Source organism: Vombatus ursinus, unplaced genomic scaffold (assembly GCF_900497805.2).
Source record: "Vombatus ursinus unplaced genomic scaffold, bare-nosed wombat genome assembly UNPS02014923.1, whole genome shotgun sequence".
NCBI classification, from domain to species: Eukaryota; Metazoa; Chordata; class Mammalia; order Diprotodontia; family Vombatidae; genus Vombatus; species Vombatus ursinus.
This window is the reverse complement of record NW_020954701.1, coordinates 385,363-402,556: the sequence shown is the minus strand read 5'-3', so window position 1 is coordinate 402,556 and position 17,194 is coordinate 385,363. Positions and strand designations below refer to the sequence as shown.

At 35.3% G+C, this 17,194-nt stretch overlaps 1 protein-coding gene across 3 annotated transcripts in view; it reads left to right on the top strand.

Moving 5' to 3' along the window:
* The window catches only part of FGFR1OP (FGFR1 oncogene partner), a 62,928-nt gene extending 46,030 nt beyond the window's left edge, over positions 1 to 16,898 (top strand). The window contains exons 11-15 of one of the 3 annotated variants that reach the window (XR_003567452.1): positions 52 to 91; positions 1,737 to 1,836; positions 6,676 to 6,765; positions 10,181 to 10,351; positions 16,653 to 16,898. Coding sequence is in view for 2 of the 3 variants with exons in the window: in XM_027843560.1 (XP_027699361.1) it covers positions 52 to 91; positions 1,737 to 1,836; positions 6,676 to 6,750 (215 nt within the window). In the remaining variant the exon portion in view is untranslated. Of the gene's footprint in view, positions 1 to 51; positions 92 to 1,736; positions 1,837 to 6,675; positions 9,042 to 10,180; positions 10,352 to 16,652 lie in introns of those variants that run through there. The other 2 variants (XM_027843561.1, XM_027843560.1) reach the window with 2 other exon arrangements.
* The last annotated feature ends 296 nt before the right edge of the window (positions 16,899 to 17,194 follow it).

Genomic DNA, 17,194 nt, shown 5'->3' with positions numbered 1-17,194 from the left:
GGATATGTATACATATGTATATTATGTTAAATACATATTTTTTAAATTCAGGAACTGGAGATGAAGAGGAGTACATGGATGACTTTAATAGGTAAGAAAAACATTTTCCAGGTAGGCAGATATATTTAAGTAAAAACATACATGTAAATAATTTCTGAAGGCATTTTCAAAAATGAAAAATAAATCCTATTTAGAATTTATAATTATAGTTGACTCCTATTTATTTTCCCACCAATGGAGATGCCAATAGAGGAATAGCTAATCCAAAACCTATTTATATTTGACTTCATAGGATGTTCTTAGATTTACCCTAATCAAGATTTATAGGCATAGTATAGAGATTCACTAAAATATAATAAGTAAAGTAAGACTGTGGTTGCTGTGAAGACCTTACATATGAACAAACTCAAAACTGTTAAGCACTCCTCTAAGATTTCTATTTTATTTCTCCTTCCAATTTAGTAGTCTGCTATCTTAACACCAACCCAGGCATAGACACCTGCTCTATTGTAACAAACACCCTATGGATCGTTGGGCCATACCATCTGTCCTGTAGCTGAACTTTTTTATCTGGGTTTCCTCTCCCAACTAGAATTTGAGCCCTTTGACAGCAATGACTGCCTCTTTTTTGTTCTTATATTCTCTGGATTTAGCACAGTGCTTTAACACATAGTAAATGCTTTAAAAATGCTTTTCCATTCCTTTCCAATACAACAACAGATCTCTCTCAAACCTTCCTTAAAGAGAGGTTATAGGGACAGCTAGGTGGCGCAGTGGATAGAACACCAGTCCTGGAGTCAGGAGGACCTGAGTTCAAATCTGGCCTCAGACCAAACACTTGACACTTACTAGCTCTGTGACCCTGGGCAAGTCACTTCACCCCAATTGCCTTAAAAAAAACAGAGACAGACAGAGAGGGTATAGTCAGTTTTGGGGTTTTTAAAAGGCTTTTGTCACATACAAAGTAAATATGAATAATGTAACATTAACATGGTTGACATGATAAAGAAGCATGTAAGCAGGTGCTTGTGTTGAGTTGCCAAACTTGAAGAAGAGATTTGTTACAAATAAATTTAAATATAATCGTATTTCTTAACCTAACATGTTTATCACATAAACGTGTAATTCACAGATTTTAATTAAAACAAATGTAGATGAGCTATTATAGAAATTTAATTAGATAAAGATTATATTTTTCTTATGAGAAAGTACATTTTTAAGAATATATATGAAGAATTTAGACTATTGATACATCTTCAACATATATGCATGTATATACATACATATACATACACATACACACACCCCATATATATAGAGAGAGTGTATAATGGATAATTTTTTTGGTCTAATTTCTTTGGTGTAGGGCACTGCATGGTAAGGAAATACCCACAACTAATGTAAATAAGCAGCTCTTGCAATTTATAGTTTTAGAGGGATATATGGTACATCCCTGAGAGGTTAAGTGACTTACCCAGTGTCTCATATCCTGTACATTACAGGTGAGACTTGAACTCAGTTCATCCATACTTTCCCACCAACCTTTTGTCTTTTATGCCACTCTACTTCTCAAAGGGTATTTAATATCTTTAATGAAACATTGCTCAATATATGTTACTCTGATTTTTTGTTTAAATGGTTAATTTTTTTTGCAATGAAAATTTTTATAGGGCAGTTATTATGAATGTTTTATCATCCTCACAATCCTTTTTTTTCCCTTCTCTTTCTGGAAATAGTACCATAAGTCATCGCTCAGAGAAAAGTGAAATAAGTATTGGAGAAGAGATAGAAGAAGATATTTCTGTGGAACTAGATGACATCAATATCAATGATAAAGTATGCTTTTATACATGCATGTTTTTATTGAATGACCTGCTTTTTCACAAAATGGATTTAATGGATTTGTAGGCTAGAGAAGCTTTATATATAGGTGAAGTTTGTTAATTTGTACTCTTGGGATACTTTCATTATGAAGGAACAGAAAAAGAAGGAAAAATAACTGAGGTAGTTTGACATGCACCCTAAATTTTGAGAAAGTAGAGTTCACTGGATTATGAACACTAGAGGTAGGATCCAAGGACTTAAAATGCTTCAAAGGAAGTCAGCCTAAGGTAAATTAGAGGTGCTCTAGGATAAAATTCCGATGACATGAAAACAATTCCAGTAAGAAGGAAAATATGTGATTTGTCTGAGGAGATTGGTGTGATTATACAGTTACAAACACCATCCAGCTTATGAATTTAAAAAAAAAAACCATACAGAAGATGAAAGCAAGGCTGGAGAACAATAGGTTTAAGTGTCACACAATCTTATAAATACAGTATTGGGAATGCTAAAGCTTATCATGAGCTGAAGTCAGCAAGGGAAGCTAAGAACAATCTAAAAGGGCTAGAAAGAAGGATCAAAGAAGGAATCGCTTGCTCGATGTGGATGGGATATAATAACTGACAATAGAGAGAAGGTAAAGCTACTAAATTTTTATTTTATTTTTGTTTTCTCTGCAAAGGAGAATGACCTTTATATTGGAAATGACAGAACAAAAATAACTAACAGAGTTGATGCCCAAGATAAATAAAGAAATAGTATGAGAGTACTTAGCTGCCCTTAATGAATCCAAGTCACCTTTTCTAGAAGAACTATGTCTATAGGTCTGGAAGAACTAGCATATGTGATTACTTAGCCACTGTCTGTGATAATGGAAAGATCATGAAAAATAGGAGACATGTCACAAGATTGGAAAAAGTCTAAAGTACCAATTTTTGAAAGAAGGGAAGAGGATTGAGTTGTTAAAAGTATAGACTAGTGAGCTTGACTTTGAGTTTTAGAAAATTCTGGAAGGGCTTATTAAAGAGATTGTTGGCAGATATTTAGAAAGGAATGTAGTGATTGTAAAGAGCCAGCATGGCTTCATCAAGAACAAGTTATTCCCTGTTTACCTCACTTTCCTTTTTTGACAGGATTACTAAACTATTAGATGAAGGGGAAATGCTGTGGATATAGTTTACCTAGAGTCTAACAAAGCTTTTGGTAAAATATCTCATGTTCTTTTTGTGGAGAGATGGAAAGATAAGAATCAGACAATAATATAGTCAGATGAATTCAGAAATGGTTGGATTGCTAGACTCAAAGAGTACTTATTAATAGTTCAGTGTTAATGTGGCAGGTGGTCTGTAGTGGAGTAACCTAAGGATTTGTCTTGATCCTGGACTGTTTAATAGTGTTTTTGTAAATTACTTGAATAAAGGTAGAGAATGATACGCCCATCCAGTTTTCTGATGGCAGTGCAAATGATAGTAAAGACATTGAATGACTGAGTTAGGATCCAAAAAGATCTTGAGAGACTAGAGCATTGGGCTGAATCTAATAAGATGAAATTCAGTAGGGATAAAGGTAGAGTCTTACACTTGAGTACAAAAAAATAATTCCACAGTTATACAGTAAAAAAGGAATGAGGAGACAGCTGTTCTGTTTTACTGGATTCAAGCTCAATTTTGTTAGCCAAAAAAAAACAAAAACCCAAAAACTCTTGGACTGCATTAGGAGGGAATCATAGCTTCCATGGATTGTAAAATGATAGTCCCACTCCACTTTGCCTTTGTCAGAATACACCTGAAGTATGGTATTTACTTCTGGACACCATGATTTAGGAGTGATATTTACTGTCTTAGTGACTGTAAAAGGGCAGCTATGATGAATCTTGAGCCCATGTCATATTCGAACCATCTGAAGGAATTGTGTATATTTTTAGCCTGTAGAAAAGAAAAATTAGAGGGGACATGATAGCTGTGTTCAAACATTTAAAGGGCTGTCTTGTAGAGGAAAGGATTAGTCTTATTTGGCCCCAGAGGATAGAACTAAGAACAATGCATAAAAGTTGTCAGGTGGCCACTTTAAGCCTGATGTCAGGAAAAACTTACTGAAAATTAGAGCTGTTCAAAAATAGAATGGACTGCCTTAAGAGGAAATGGCTTCTCTCTTCTTAGAGGTCTTTAGGTAGAAGCAAGATGACTAGTTGGCAGCTATGCTATAGTGGAAATTATTTTAAGGTATAGGTTGTACTAGTTGGCCACTGAAATCCCTTCCTACTCTCTGATTCTATGTTTATGTCTATTGTCAAATAATAGAGAAGTGAAATTTTGCTTCAAGTAATTTACATTTCAGCCATTCAGGTATCATTTTAAGAGTGTCTGATTGAGTAAATAGGAAAATTGAGCATATCAAATTTACTTCCTTTTTCCTTCCCAAATAAGTGCTACCTGAAGGTTTTCCCTTTTACCAGCCTTTTTCCAGTCCTCATCCTGCTTCACCTCTTTTCAGCATTTTGACAATGTAGACCTGTAACGTCAAACTCAAATAGAAATGGGGGCCATTAATCCTAACATAAGGATCAGTCCTTGTGGAATCATATTGACTTACTTGTAAAATATAATATATATTTTTTTAATTGTATTTTTGTTTTATTAGATGTTTCCAAATTACATTTTAATTTGGTTTGGGCCACACTCCAGAGTATTGTGGGTTATGTTGCATGTTTAACATGTCTGATGTAGACCATTGTCTCCTCCTGGATGCTCTCTCCTCTGGATTTTTATGGCACTGCTCTGTCATGGTTCTCTTCCTGCCGTATAAACCAATCCTTTTGGTTGTCTTTGTAGGTTTATCTGGCATATCACACCTTCTGTGGCTTTGCCCTTAGCCCCATCTTTTGTTTGTGTATTCTTTCTTGGTGATCACATCACTATGGGTTTGTCATCTCTATCCAGATGTATATCCAGGTGTATAGCTGTGTAATCAACTTTCATCTGTCTCTTAGGTTCCTGTCCTGCATCTCCGGTTATTTGCAGGATAATTCTTTTTTTTTTAATAAGCATTTATTTATTTTTTTAGGCAGTTGGGGTTAAGTGACTTGCCCAGGGTCACAGAGCTAGTAAGTGTCAAGTGTTTGGTCTGAGGCTGTATTTGAACTCAGGTCCTCCTGACTTCAGGGCGGGTGCTCTATCCATTGCGACACCTAGTGGCCCCAGGATCCTTTACGCAACCTCAACAAATGTCCATTTATTATTAATTAACATTTGTTGAACCTTTCATTTTTCTAAACTTATTTTTATCACCTAGTATTCCTTGATATCAACAAATCATTTGTTATGAGCTACTGTCTCTATTCTCTTCCCCTAGTTGTTTTTGATTGTTGCCTTTTTCTTTGAATGGCTGTTTTCTGCCTTCATAAAAAAACAGTTCTTTATTCTTGTAGATCACACAAAATCATCTTTTAAACAAATTTCTCCTATTGTCTTCATTGATTTGATTCTGTGGCTTATGTACCGTTCCTGACAGATGTAAGACTTAGGTAAATTATTCTACCTTATTTGATAAAGTATGATCATATTAATATTAGCATATTCTCAAATGATGTTTGAGGAAAAAGTCATTCATGATAATGAAATCTGAAAGGTATGTTGACCAATCTTAAATGAATGAATTAGCATTACTATATGCAGGCACTGTGATAAGTGCTGAAGATACAGATATAAGCAAATAAGACAGTCTCTCCCCTCTAGGAACTTAAATTCTAATGGAGAAAGATAACATACAAAGGGGAGCTATAAAGTGGGGGCAGGGGAAGGTAGAAAGGAGAGAGTTTAGGTTTTGAAAGGTGGGAGATATGAAAGATGGCCAAATTCCAGGTTGACTTGGTTTGAAAATGACCAAGAAGTGGTATAGTGTCATGGTTCCAGAAAAGATAAGGTGAAAATTTACTTATCAGAGCCCTGGGTCTAAGAGGCGGATTCCAAATTCCTTTAGAAAGATGTTGAGAATGGCCAGAATACAGACAGCATGATTTGGAAATGGGAGGAAAAAAAAAATGGGAGGGTTCTGTTTCAACTATACATGTGTTTCTCCTCCATGACACTGATTTAACTTGATTTTAACTGTATTTGATAACCACTCACAAGTTTTAAGTTATACCTTAGATTCGATTTTTACTTTGGTCTTTCTCTTACTGGAGGTTTTTCTCACAAAGTCTGTATGCCCACTGACTAGGTATCATAGAGGGGATTCCTTACTGTTAAGGTGTAAATTGGACCATTTCACAAAGTAGACACCTAATTTTTATTGACTGAATTGCTAGATAACTTCTTAGGTCCCCTAATTCTGACATTGTTTGATCTTAAAAAAATCATTGGTAGAGGTTTTAAAATGTCCATTTTTCTCCTGATTTTAATGAATTTCAGTAAAATTTAGGATGTAGGTAGAGGTTCAGAGAGATGTGCTTGTACTGAGTGAAGTCTACAATAGATACAAATAAGACCAATTCGCAGTGATATTTTTTGGACCATTTTCTCCTTTTGTTGGTCTTACTAAAGTAACTCTTAGCCATATTTTCTTAAAACTTTTCACTTGTAGCTTATTTGAGATTCTGATCATTGTTTTAATCTCAGCTCTGCCTTTTAGGCACTGTGTAAAACCTAACCCAAGTCTTCTAAGTCTCAAATTTTCTTATCTATCAAGTGACTAATACTATTAGTCTATTAGAATTATTGTAAAAACCAAATGATGTAATGGATTTGATGAGCTTTGTTAAATAAATACTTTGTAAATGATAATTTTAAAATTTATTATTGTAATAGTTATTTTAGTGAGCTAATTTTGTTTTCTCTTTCTTTTTACAAAAAGCTTGAAGACCTCACACAGGACATTACTGTTTCTCAACTTAGTGATGTTGCAGATTACCTAGAAGACGTTGCATAGACATGAAAGAAGGAGGTATTCTAATAAAATGGACTAAGGACTCAAAACAGTTACATTTCTTTCAGACAATCACTCTTTGGAATGTCTGCTTCCTGTTTGTGCCTTGTGTTTCAAAAAGACTGCAGATAAAAAAAAAACTTACCATTTCACAGCATATACTAAGTGAAATAGTACCAATTTGAACCTGTGTGGAGGATTTATTATTGTTCATTTGGTTGAAATATGCCTTTCACTGTGGAAGTTGGATTTTCTCAGCACTTGCCCATTGCAGGCAGTGGACACATGGAATTACCAGTGTTACAGAGAGTATAATAGAAGAAATCAACAAAACTATACCTTCACACAAAATTGTGTATGAATGAGTGTGTGTGGCATTATGATGCTTTTCAAATACAGTTTTTGGCCTCAAAAGCAAGGACATCTAGAGTTAAGGCTTATCCACTCAATTATACTTTGTTATTGGTAAAGTCATTCTGAGATTAGTTATGAGTTATGTGATAAATCTTTATTGCTGAGATACATCAGTATAAGTTAGGTTTGGTATATCAGCTTTGACTTTATATTTCCTTCCTTTTGGAAGGCTTGTTAGACCATTAAGGTTATCTTAAATTACTCATCTGTCTGCTAATTAATTTTATTTTATAGACAGCTAATAAGTGGTTGAAGCTTTGAGTTCCTAGAGATGGACAGTATCACAGTCAGGTTACTGTTGATGAGTCCTTGTCAGTGTGAGAATTTTTGATTTACAAAAAGAAAAATGTTCACTACAGTTGCATTTTTTTAAAAATTTGCCTTCTAAGGTACCCAAACAAGCCTGAAACCACTAAGCAGCTCTTCCTTTTTTGCTTCAGACCTGTAAGTTGACATCTAAGTTTAAATCCAAATTGGAAAACAAAATTAGTGATGGCCTAAGACCACATGAATATTCAGTTTCAGACAGAAGCTTATACTGTGCATGTTTTCATTATAACTCTATAAAAACAGGGTCAATAGAAATGCTGACAGTTTTGTGTATACTGTCATGCATAAATGCTGCTATTTATAGGTCATTGACATTTGTAATATTAAAGTCTTTTAAATTGCACTTGAGCATTGTTAAAAATAATAGGAAATGATAAATGCAGGTGAATATAAGCAGCTATACATTTATGTTAAATTTTTATACTTTTTTTATTTCAATTAAATTATGGTTATTTTTTGTCACCTTAATAGAAGCAGCATGCTAAACCAAATACATTAATGTAATGATGAGAGGAGATAATACATAGTTTACATAAAGCCAACTGGTACTCTCACATTGGCTCAAATATTTTAAAATAATAATTCATTGAGTTTTTAGTATAAAAGGTGATAAATACTTACAGACTTTTCATTTGATGATAATTATGATATTAAAATCTGGAATTGATTGTTTTTTGTTTACTAAAAATAAACCAAACAAGAATACGGCAAAATTAAAAGGGAAAAAAAAAAACCATTGATGATGTTCAGATCTACCCTAGATTTATAAAGCAGTATCTCAAGATAGTTAAGGCCATTATATTTTTGTGTATTTGAATCATATCAAGAGGACCTTTAAATGGTAAACATCTTGTATGAAGAAACACTCTGCTGCAAAACACTGCCCAAATTACTTATTACAAAACACCTTTCATGCTTTGTGTAACATCCAAGAAACAATGTGAAATTTAAATGGCTGTTGTAAAGTGTAACGTTTTTGTTCTGCCCACTTGTGAATTGTTTCAAATGTATTTTTTTAAATCCTGATTGAAGATAATGAGATTTCAATGAAATGTTTGAAACTTTGTTGCAAGATGTGACCTTTATAAAAATTATAAAACCAATTATAAATTGTTGAATAGTAGCATCTGAAATGTGACATTTTCCTGTTAGAGAATCTGAACTTCAGATGGTATTTGGGAAAATGTGGGAGAAAAATACCAAATATGAGATTATTTTAAGATGCTAGTACTATATGCATTTTTGAGTAACTTTTAACAGCTTAAAATTCAACTATAAGATAAAGCTATGGTGCTAGATGGAGTCATTCACCCTGTTTGAAATAGATTTACCTATCTAAATAAGGATTAAGCTTTAAGGTTTAGAATGGTAGGCCAGAAGATTTTGAGTGTGAAGGGGTTTTTTGCATGCATGTATATGGAAATATCCCAGGTAGCATACTTTTTGGAATATATTTTTATGAAGTGAAACCAGTATTCTGCAGTGGCAGTTTTCATATTTCAGGTCCTTCATTAATTGACAAAAAAATAAAAGTGCTTTTTTCTTCTTTCCTTCATGTTCTCTCATCTTTATACGTTGCTGTTATGTCATTAATTGGGTATTTATAAGCATATCAAAAAGCTCATTAGGCAAAGGTAGATAATGTGTATAGTACATGTGTTCTTTATATTAAACAATTTTGAAATAACTGTGTGAATTGAAGAATATATTTCACATATTTCTCCCATTTCCTGAACACTTACCACCTCAAAATTTCCAGATTCATTAGGCCCATTCCTGGTCAGATTCATGTAAAGCCAAACTAAAAACTAACTATACTAGACAGAGTACGTCTCCATGCATTCGCGGTAGCTGTTTATGTATATGAGATTGTCCCACCATGCTGCCATATATCATTTTACTTTAGGAGGAAAGAAAAAGAAATATTCTGTGTCTTTTTTCCTCCTTGCATCTTTTGTGTAAAGCATTCTGCTGGGCCCTGGGTAGGATTCATGGAAATAGCATTATTGTGCTTATTTTGTGTGTTCTTATGCTTTCATCATGTGATCCTAAATTGAAAGCTAGAAAGGGACCATAGAGGTCCCATTTTACATTTGAGGAAACTGGGTCAAAAAAAAAAAGTGACTTGAGTTTCTAACTTAGATCCTCTGTCCCCAGCATCTTTTCCTCTCTACCCTGTTGTCTGTCATACCGATATACCTTCCCTTAATCCTCTCACCTCATTCTGTTTTTCTTTCTTCTAGTACTGTAGTTTTCATGTAGAAAAATATTAAACATTGCCCTTACCTCTTCCCTGTCATGGCTTCCATCTTACCTTTGGTAAAGCTATTAACTGGACTTGTTACTTCTGACGCAAGTCCTAGGGCAAGCTGGTGTTAGTCGTTCATCATCAAGCTGTGTGCCCCATGTTGTCCTTGGATGTCTGAGGATCTAACAAAGGCTAATGCCAGCAAGAATGGCAGAGAGAACATTGCTACTGCCTGGGAAAGCTCAGAGGCCTTGGTTGCCTATAGAATAAGATATTACCAGTACCTTTATCCTTTCCAGGGAGTGGCAACATGTCACTGTTAGCAGTGACAGTGTTCTTAGAAGCTCTGTTTCTTTTTCTTTGCCACCACCATCAGCAGTAAGAGCCCTACACTGGGACTATGATAAGATCTCTCCCCACTCCGTGTTTTGATTTTCTTAGGAGCAAAAAGGAGTCCGCATGAGAGACATTGGAGATGGGCTGGAAAACAATGAAAAGAAGAATTGCTTTGAAGCTACAACCTCAGGGGCTGGAGCATTTGGGAGAAAAGAACACAGACTGAATAAGGTGCCCATGTGCACAAAGATAACCCATACAAAAGATGTAACTCTGGTAGGTACACCTGCCTGGCTCCAGCTAAACCTTTGCCAGTTGGTAAGCTTTTCTTATTCTACTTGGGCTTTGGCACATGTCCAGCCTTTCTTTCTGCCATCTATATGTTGTGCTTGACCTATAACATTTCCATTTGCAGATGCTAGTATTTTAAGATATTTTTCATTTGTAAATGACCAAATATTTGCATTTTATGAGATCATTTTCCTTGCAAATGTATAATTTTCAAATGTCCTTTGCATTCTCTAGTAATTTACTTTTCTAGATACATTTCCATTTCATAGGATTTAAATCTGTAAGAGAACTTAAGAGGTCATCTGCTCTGATAGAAGAGGCAACTAGTGGTGCAGTGAGTAGGGCACTCTACCAGGAGTCAGGAAGACTTGAATTCAAATGTGGCCTCAGAAATTTAGTAGGACCCTGGGCAAGTAACTCAAAATTATCCTTTTTACTTTCCATGATCCTCTCCATTTCTTGTTTGGTCATAAACTCTTATCTATAGGTCTGACAGGTGAATTTTTCATTGCTCCCCTAATTTACTTATGGTATCCCTTTAAGTTGGAATCATGTACCCATTTTGACCTTATTTTGGTATATAGTGTGAGATGTTTCTACCAAACTGCTTTCCAGTTTCCACAGCAATTTTTGTCACATGGTGAGTTCTTGTTCTAAAAGCTTGGATCTTTGGGTTTCTTGCACACTAAATTCCTATGGTCATTTACTACTGTGTATTGTGTACCTAATCTATTGCACTGATCTACCTCTATATTTCTTAGCTAGTACCAGCTTGTTTCAATGATTACCACTTTGTAATGTAGTTTGAAATCTGCTACTGCATGGCCATCTTCCTTCACATTTTTTTTCCATTGGTTTCCTTGATCGTTTGTTCTTCCAGATGAATTTTATTATTTTTTTTATCCTCTATAAAACAAGTCTTTAGTAGTTTGGTATAGCACTGAATAAGTAAATTAATTTAGGCAGAATTATTTTTATTGTGTTGGCTTGGTCTGCCTATGAGCTGTGAATATTTCTCCATTTCTGTTTAGATCTGTCTTTATTTGTGTGAAAAGTGTTTTGTAATTGTGTTCATATAGTTCCTGGGTTTGTCATGGCAGGTAGACTTTCAAGTATTTAATACTGTCTGCCATTATTTTAAGTGGAATTCTATTTCTGTCTCTTCCTGCTGGGTTTTGTTGGTAATTTATAGAAATACTGGTGATTTATGTAGGTTTATTTTATATACTGAAAGTTTGCTAAAGTTACTAATCGTTTCAACTAGTTTTTAGTTGATTCTTTAAGGTACTCTTAAGTATATCATCATATCATCTGCAAACAGTAATAATTTTATTTCTTCTTTACCTGTTTTTATTCCTTTAATTTTTTTTGTGTCTTATTGCTATAGGTAGCATTTATAATACAATATTGAGTAATATTGATAATAATCGTTATCATTGCTTCACCCCTGATTGTATTGGAAAGGTTTCTAGTTTATCCCCTTCACTTAATAATGCTTGCTCTCCGTTTTAAATAGATACTACTTACCTTTTAAGAAAAGCTCCATTTATTCCTAATCTTTGTAACATTTTAAAATTGGAAATAAGTATTCTATTTTATCAAAAGTTTTTTCTGTATCTAAGATGTAATCATAATTTTTGTTATTTTTGTATTTATATGGCCAGTTATATTTATAGTTTTCCTGGTATTGAACCAGTTCTGCATTCCACCTCATCACTGTATGACAATCATGATGTAGTCTCCTTAATAGTTTACTTACTTTATTCAAAAATCTTGCATTAATAGTTATTAGGAAAATAGGCCTGTAGTTTTCTTTCTCTGTTTTTGCTCTGCTGGGCTTAAGTGTCAAAATCATATTTGTGTTCTTTATAATTTCTCAAAATATGACATGTAAGCCCCCCTCCCTTATTTTTTTTTTTTTTTTTTTTTGGTAATGGCTTTCAGGTAGTTCTAGTAATTTTTAAATTATTTTTTCTCAATCTATTTTCCAAGTTAGTTGTTTTTCTTTTTGAGCTTTTTCCCTCTTATTTTTTCATTCTTTTGATTTTGTTTTATTGTTTTTTGATGTCTTATGGACTCATTAGGTTCTACTTAACCCAATTATAATTTTTAAGGAATTATTTTCTTAAGTGAGCTTTTGTACCTAGTTTTCATTTGGCCAATTCTGCTTTTTAAGGAATTTTTCTTTCAGTGGATTTTTGTGCCTCTTTTACCATTTGGCCTATTATTTTATTTTTTTAAGGTGTTATTTTCTTCAGTGTTTTTTGTTTTTTGTTTTTTTTGAGTGTGAGCCTTCTTTACCTCCTTTATATTTGTGCCTCTGTTTTTATAATTTTTATTTGCATTGTTCTTATTTCTTTTCCCAATTTTTTCCTTTACTACTCTGATTTAAAATAATATTTTTTAGTTGCTCTTTTTAAAAAATCACTTTCTTTAGCTTTTCCAGGAATTCTTGTTGGGCTTATGTCCAATCTTTTTTCTTTGAGGCTTTGCTTTCAAATATTTTCCACATTGTTGTCATCTTCTGGGTTTGTCCCTTGATCTTCCCTGTGAACATAGTAGCTTTTTTATGGGCAGGTTCTTTTTTGTTGTTTGCTCGTTTTCCAAAGTGAAGAAACCTGTTTCTTCACTTTGAACTTTATGTTAGAGTTGGGCTCTGCTCACTTTGTAAGGATGATGTGGGGCCCTGTCCAAAGCTTTAAGGTTTTTCTTGCTGCTGTTTTCATAGCTGATTCTGGGGGATCTTTTAAGTTTGCACTGCTTCCAAGGGAGTATGAACCAGGAAAAGTGGTTACTATTCTCCTAATTTGCACTCTGGACCCAGGAAAGGCCCTTTCCCTTTCACGCTCAGTTGCCAGCGTCCAATCCAGCTCGCAGTGCTAGCACAGGGATGCCCTGTAATTTCTTTCTGACCAGTTGTTCAGTCCCTTTACTGTCTTTAGACTCAAAGCTCCTAAAGCTGCTGCTGCTGCTGCTTCTATTGCTGCCATGGCCTTCAGGGACCATAGCTGGTGTTGCCCCTGCCCTGTGCTCTGGGATAGCCCAGTGTCACAGACCTCTCCTTCTGACTTCCTAGGTTGTCATGGCCAGGAAAAACGTTTCCCTCCCACCTTTTGTTTGCTGTGCTGTTCCAGAATTTGATTTGACAGATTATTTTAAAGTTATTTGGAGGGGAATACTGAGACAGTACAGCTGTAATATTACTCACTATACTTCTTGGCTTTGTCTCCCATTTCATGTCTTCATTCAAGTCTTGTTTAGTATTTATAATTGTTACCTTCACTTTTGATTTTTGATATAAGGTTGTTTTTATCATTTATGTTGTTGAAGTTATTGGCTTTATTTTTTGGCTTAGCTTAGCCAGCTCTGCAATCAGTTCCTTTAGATCTTTCCATGCTTTTCCATATTCATCATATCCATAATTTCTTACGGCACAGTAATATTCCATTTCATTGACATACCACAGTTTGTTTAGCCATTCCCCAACTGATGAGTATCTACTTTGTTTTCAGTTATTTGCTATCACAAAGTAGTGCTGCTATAAATATTTTAGTGTATGAAAGGACTTTCTTCTCATTAATAGCTTCATTGGAGTTCAGTCCATTGTGCTAGAAATTGGTTCCTCTTTAACTCCCCCTCCCTCCCACCCAGAAAAGCCCCCTAAGTCCTCTGGGTAATGAAGCCAGGCTCAATTTTTTTCAGCAGCAAAGCTTAGTATCATGTGATCAGTCTCATGCTTGACCTTAGACTTGTGCTGTTGAATTGGACTGTGCCTTCTTAGCATTTGGGGAACATAAAGTTTTAACAGATCTTCTCCCTGTATAGGTCCTCAATTAGGACCCATGTATGACTGCCCATTAGAGAAATTTCAGACATTCTAGGTCAATGTGTCCAGGGTTATTCAGAGGGCTATGGGTTGGCTTTGTGTTTGGGTAGACCATAAAATTATTTTATGTATTCTAGGTCTAGAGAGAAACTGAGTTTTTCAGGAGTGTGGAAAGCACATCTGGTATTAGAGATGCTGTAGTTCTTAGGAAAGAAGAGAGACTTAGATGTTGTTACTCAGCATAGGATTTCTCTGACTCTTGCTAATCATGCTTGTAGTTGTGAGGAGCAATGCTTGCAGTTCTTTGGAAGGGCATTTAGGGGCACTGGGAAATAGTAAAGACCTGGTATATGTTACTTTAAAGAGGTTGGTTAATAGCATAGTTACTATGAACGTGGCAGTGGTTATGATTCTGTATTTTAGGTGTGTATTGGACATCAGAACAACAAAATGAGTAGAAGAGGTTATTGTGGAGTGTGAGCCATGATAGTATGTTTGAGAATGGTCTACAGATAAAAGACCAAGTCATTATAAAGACTGGGAACCCCACGGCTTGATGTGAAGCATCTTCCCCTGTATGAATAGCATGTTATATATATGAGGTGGGGCTTGTGGCTCAGTGGCTAGTGTCCCCCATGCAATGTAAACCACTGTGGAACAAGCAGTGATGAAAGCCGAAAGATCACTATCTAGTATACCTTATTTGAATCACAGACATCTGAACGTTCTTTCTGGTTTTTGTTTTAGAAGGAGAAATTTCAGGAGGCATCCAAGCAACATAACATCAGTGTAGTTAAGAGACAACATGGTCCACTTCAGGGCCCATTATTCTTATCAGTAGGCTTCAGAGTTACACCCTTCCTGTGGCTACTTCCCAGTATGGTAGATTTTGCTAAAGACAAAATATCAGATATAGTAGTAGTACTGAAGCCGTTTGTGGTCACATGAATGTTGAGTTCCATGTTTTCCCACTGTCAAAATCAAGTCAAATGAACAAGCATTTTTTAAGCATCTATGTGTCAGGATCTGCTAAGCACTGAGACTGCAAAGAAAAACAAAAATTACAAGAAATCACAAAGAAAAAAAAGTTTCTGCTGTCAAGGAGCTCACAGTCTATGGGGAAGACAACATGTACACAATTAACTACAGACAAGACAGGATAAATTGGAGATGATCTTAGAGGAAAGGCACCAGCATTCAAAGGGATCAAGAAAGGCATCTTGCTAAAGGTAGGATTTTTGCTGAGACTTGAAGGAAGTCCGGAAAACCAGTAGAAAGAAAATAAGGAAGAAAAGCTTTCCAGGCTTGAGGGACAGCCAGTGAAAAATGCTTGGAGTTGGGAAATGGAGTATCTTGTACGTGGAGTAGCAAAGATCCTGATGTTTCTGGGTAACAGTATGTAGAGGGGAAGAAGGTATAAGAAAACTGGAAAGACAGAGTCCAGGTTTTGAAGAGCTTTAAAAGCCAAACAAGATTTTATATTTGATGCTAGAAGTCAATTGGAGCCAGCAGGGGGGAGGGTAACATGTTGAGACCTATGCTTTAGGAAAATCACTTTGGTATATAATTAGAGGACGGATTGGACTAGGGAGACCCCCACTTAAGGCAGGATGACCAGACTAAAGGCTGTGCAGTCATTCAGGCATGAGGTGATGATGGCGGCCTGCACTGAGGAAGTGCCAGCATCAGGGTAGAGAAGTGGCCATCATGTGAGTTGTGTTAAGAAGGTAGAAGCCACAGGACTTGGCAACTGATTCGGTATGGGTATGTGAGTTTGGCTTTAGGTCTTGGTAGGCCACTAAATAATTTTGTGTGTATTCCAGGCCTGTTATGATCACTGACAATGAAAATTTTTCATTCTCCGTGAATTTCAGGAGCAAACTCCTGTAACATCTAGCAAATCTTTGATATGTCACTGAAACAGATAAGGAGGTAATGGCTTCTTCATGAGATTATTCTGCACATACTGCACATAATCTGAGAATGGATCAGAAGAGACCAACAGCACCTTTATAACATCAGATTTAAAGATCTCCCTTTTCTTGATGGAAATGCTTCTTCTGGCCTAGTGGAAAAACTTCCTCATAGGATTCTACCTGGGGCTTGCTCTCATTTTGGAGCTGAATTTAATTCACTAAAGATTTTAAAGGTTTTTTATCATATTTTTTTAAAAGTTTGTGTTACTAGTTTTAAATTTTTTATTTCAAATATAGGAGGGATGAGGTATTTCAAGGTTTCCTCTATAAATATTAGTTCAGCTATTTTATTTTTTGGAGGTGTTGTTATGTCACGTATGTTGGTTTCTTAATCTAGAGCCAGAATAGCAAATCGTAGCTTTGAGACTTTGCTAAAGAACCAGTTAGACCATGTTTAGAGAACTTGATTTTTAAGGCCAGAAATTGATAACTATAATTTTACTCTCAAATACTCAAGTGGATTTTTTTTATCTCATTGATTCAGGAATTCCTGAGTGATGCAGATTACAACCCAACTATGCCTGGTCAACCTGTGTAACTCTCTTCCATGCCCTCCCAAAAGTTCACCACAAGGGGTCGACCCAACATGCTGGAAGCCTTTCTCACCTTTTCCCAACATCAAGATGGTACCAGTGGAGAACTCTGGCTGTCCATAGATCAACCCTTATTGCCACTATGTACCTTACCCATCTTCTCTTTTGGTCATAAAATACCTTGTTGACATCCTTTACTTCTTCTTGTTCTTCTTTGGAATTCTTCATTGATTGTATGTTGCAGCCTGTTCACTCATTATACGTTACCCTTACCCTCTTTATCATCAATCAGTCATCAAACATTTATTAAACACTTATTATGTGCCGCTAGGAACTGTACTAAGTACTGGGGATAAAAAGGCAAAAACATCCTTGACTGCAAGAGTTTCTAACAGGGGACAAAACATGCAAAAAAAACTTTATTATGTACCTGATAGATACAGTGTAAATGGGAGGTAATCTCAGAAGCAAGGCACTACTGGGTAGAGAAGGT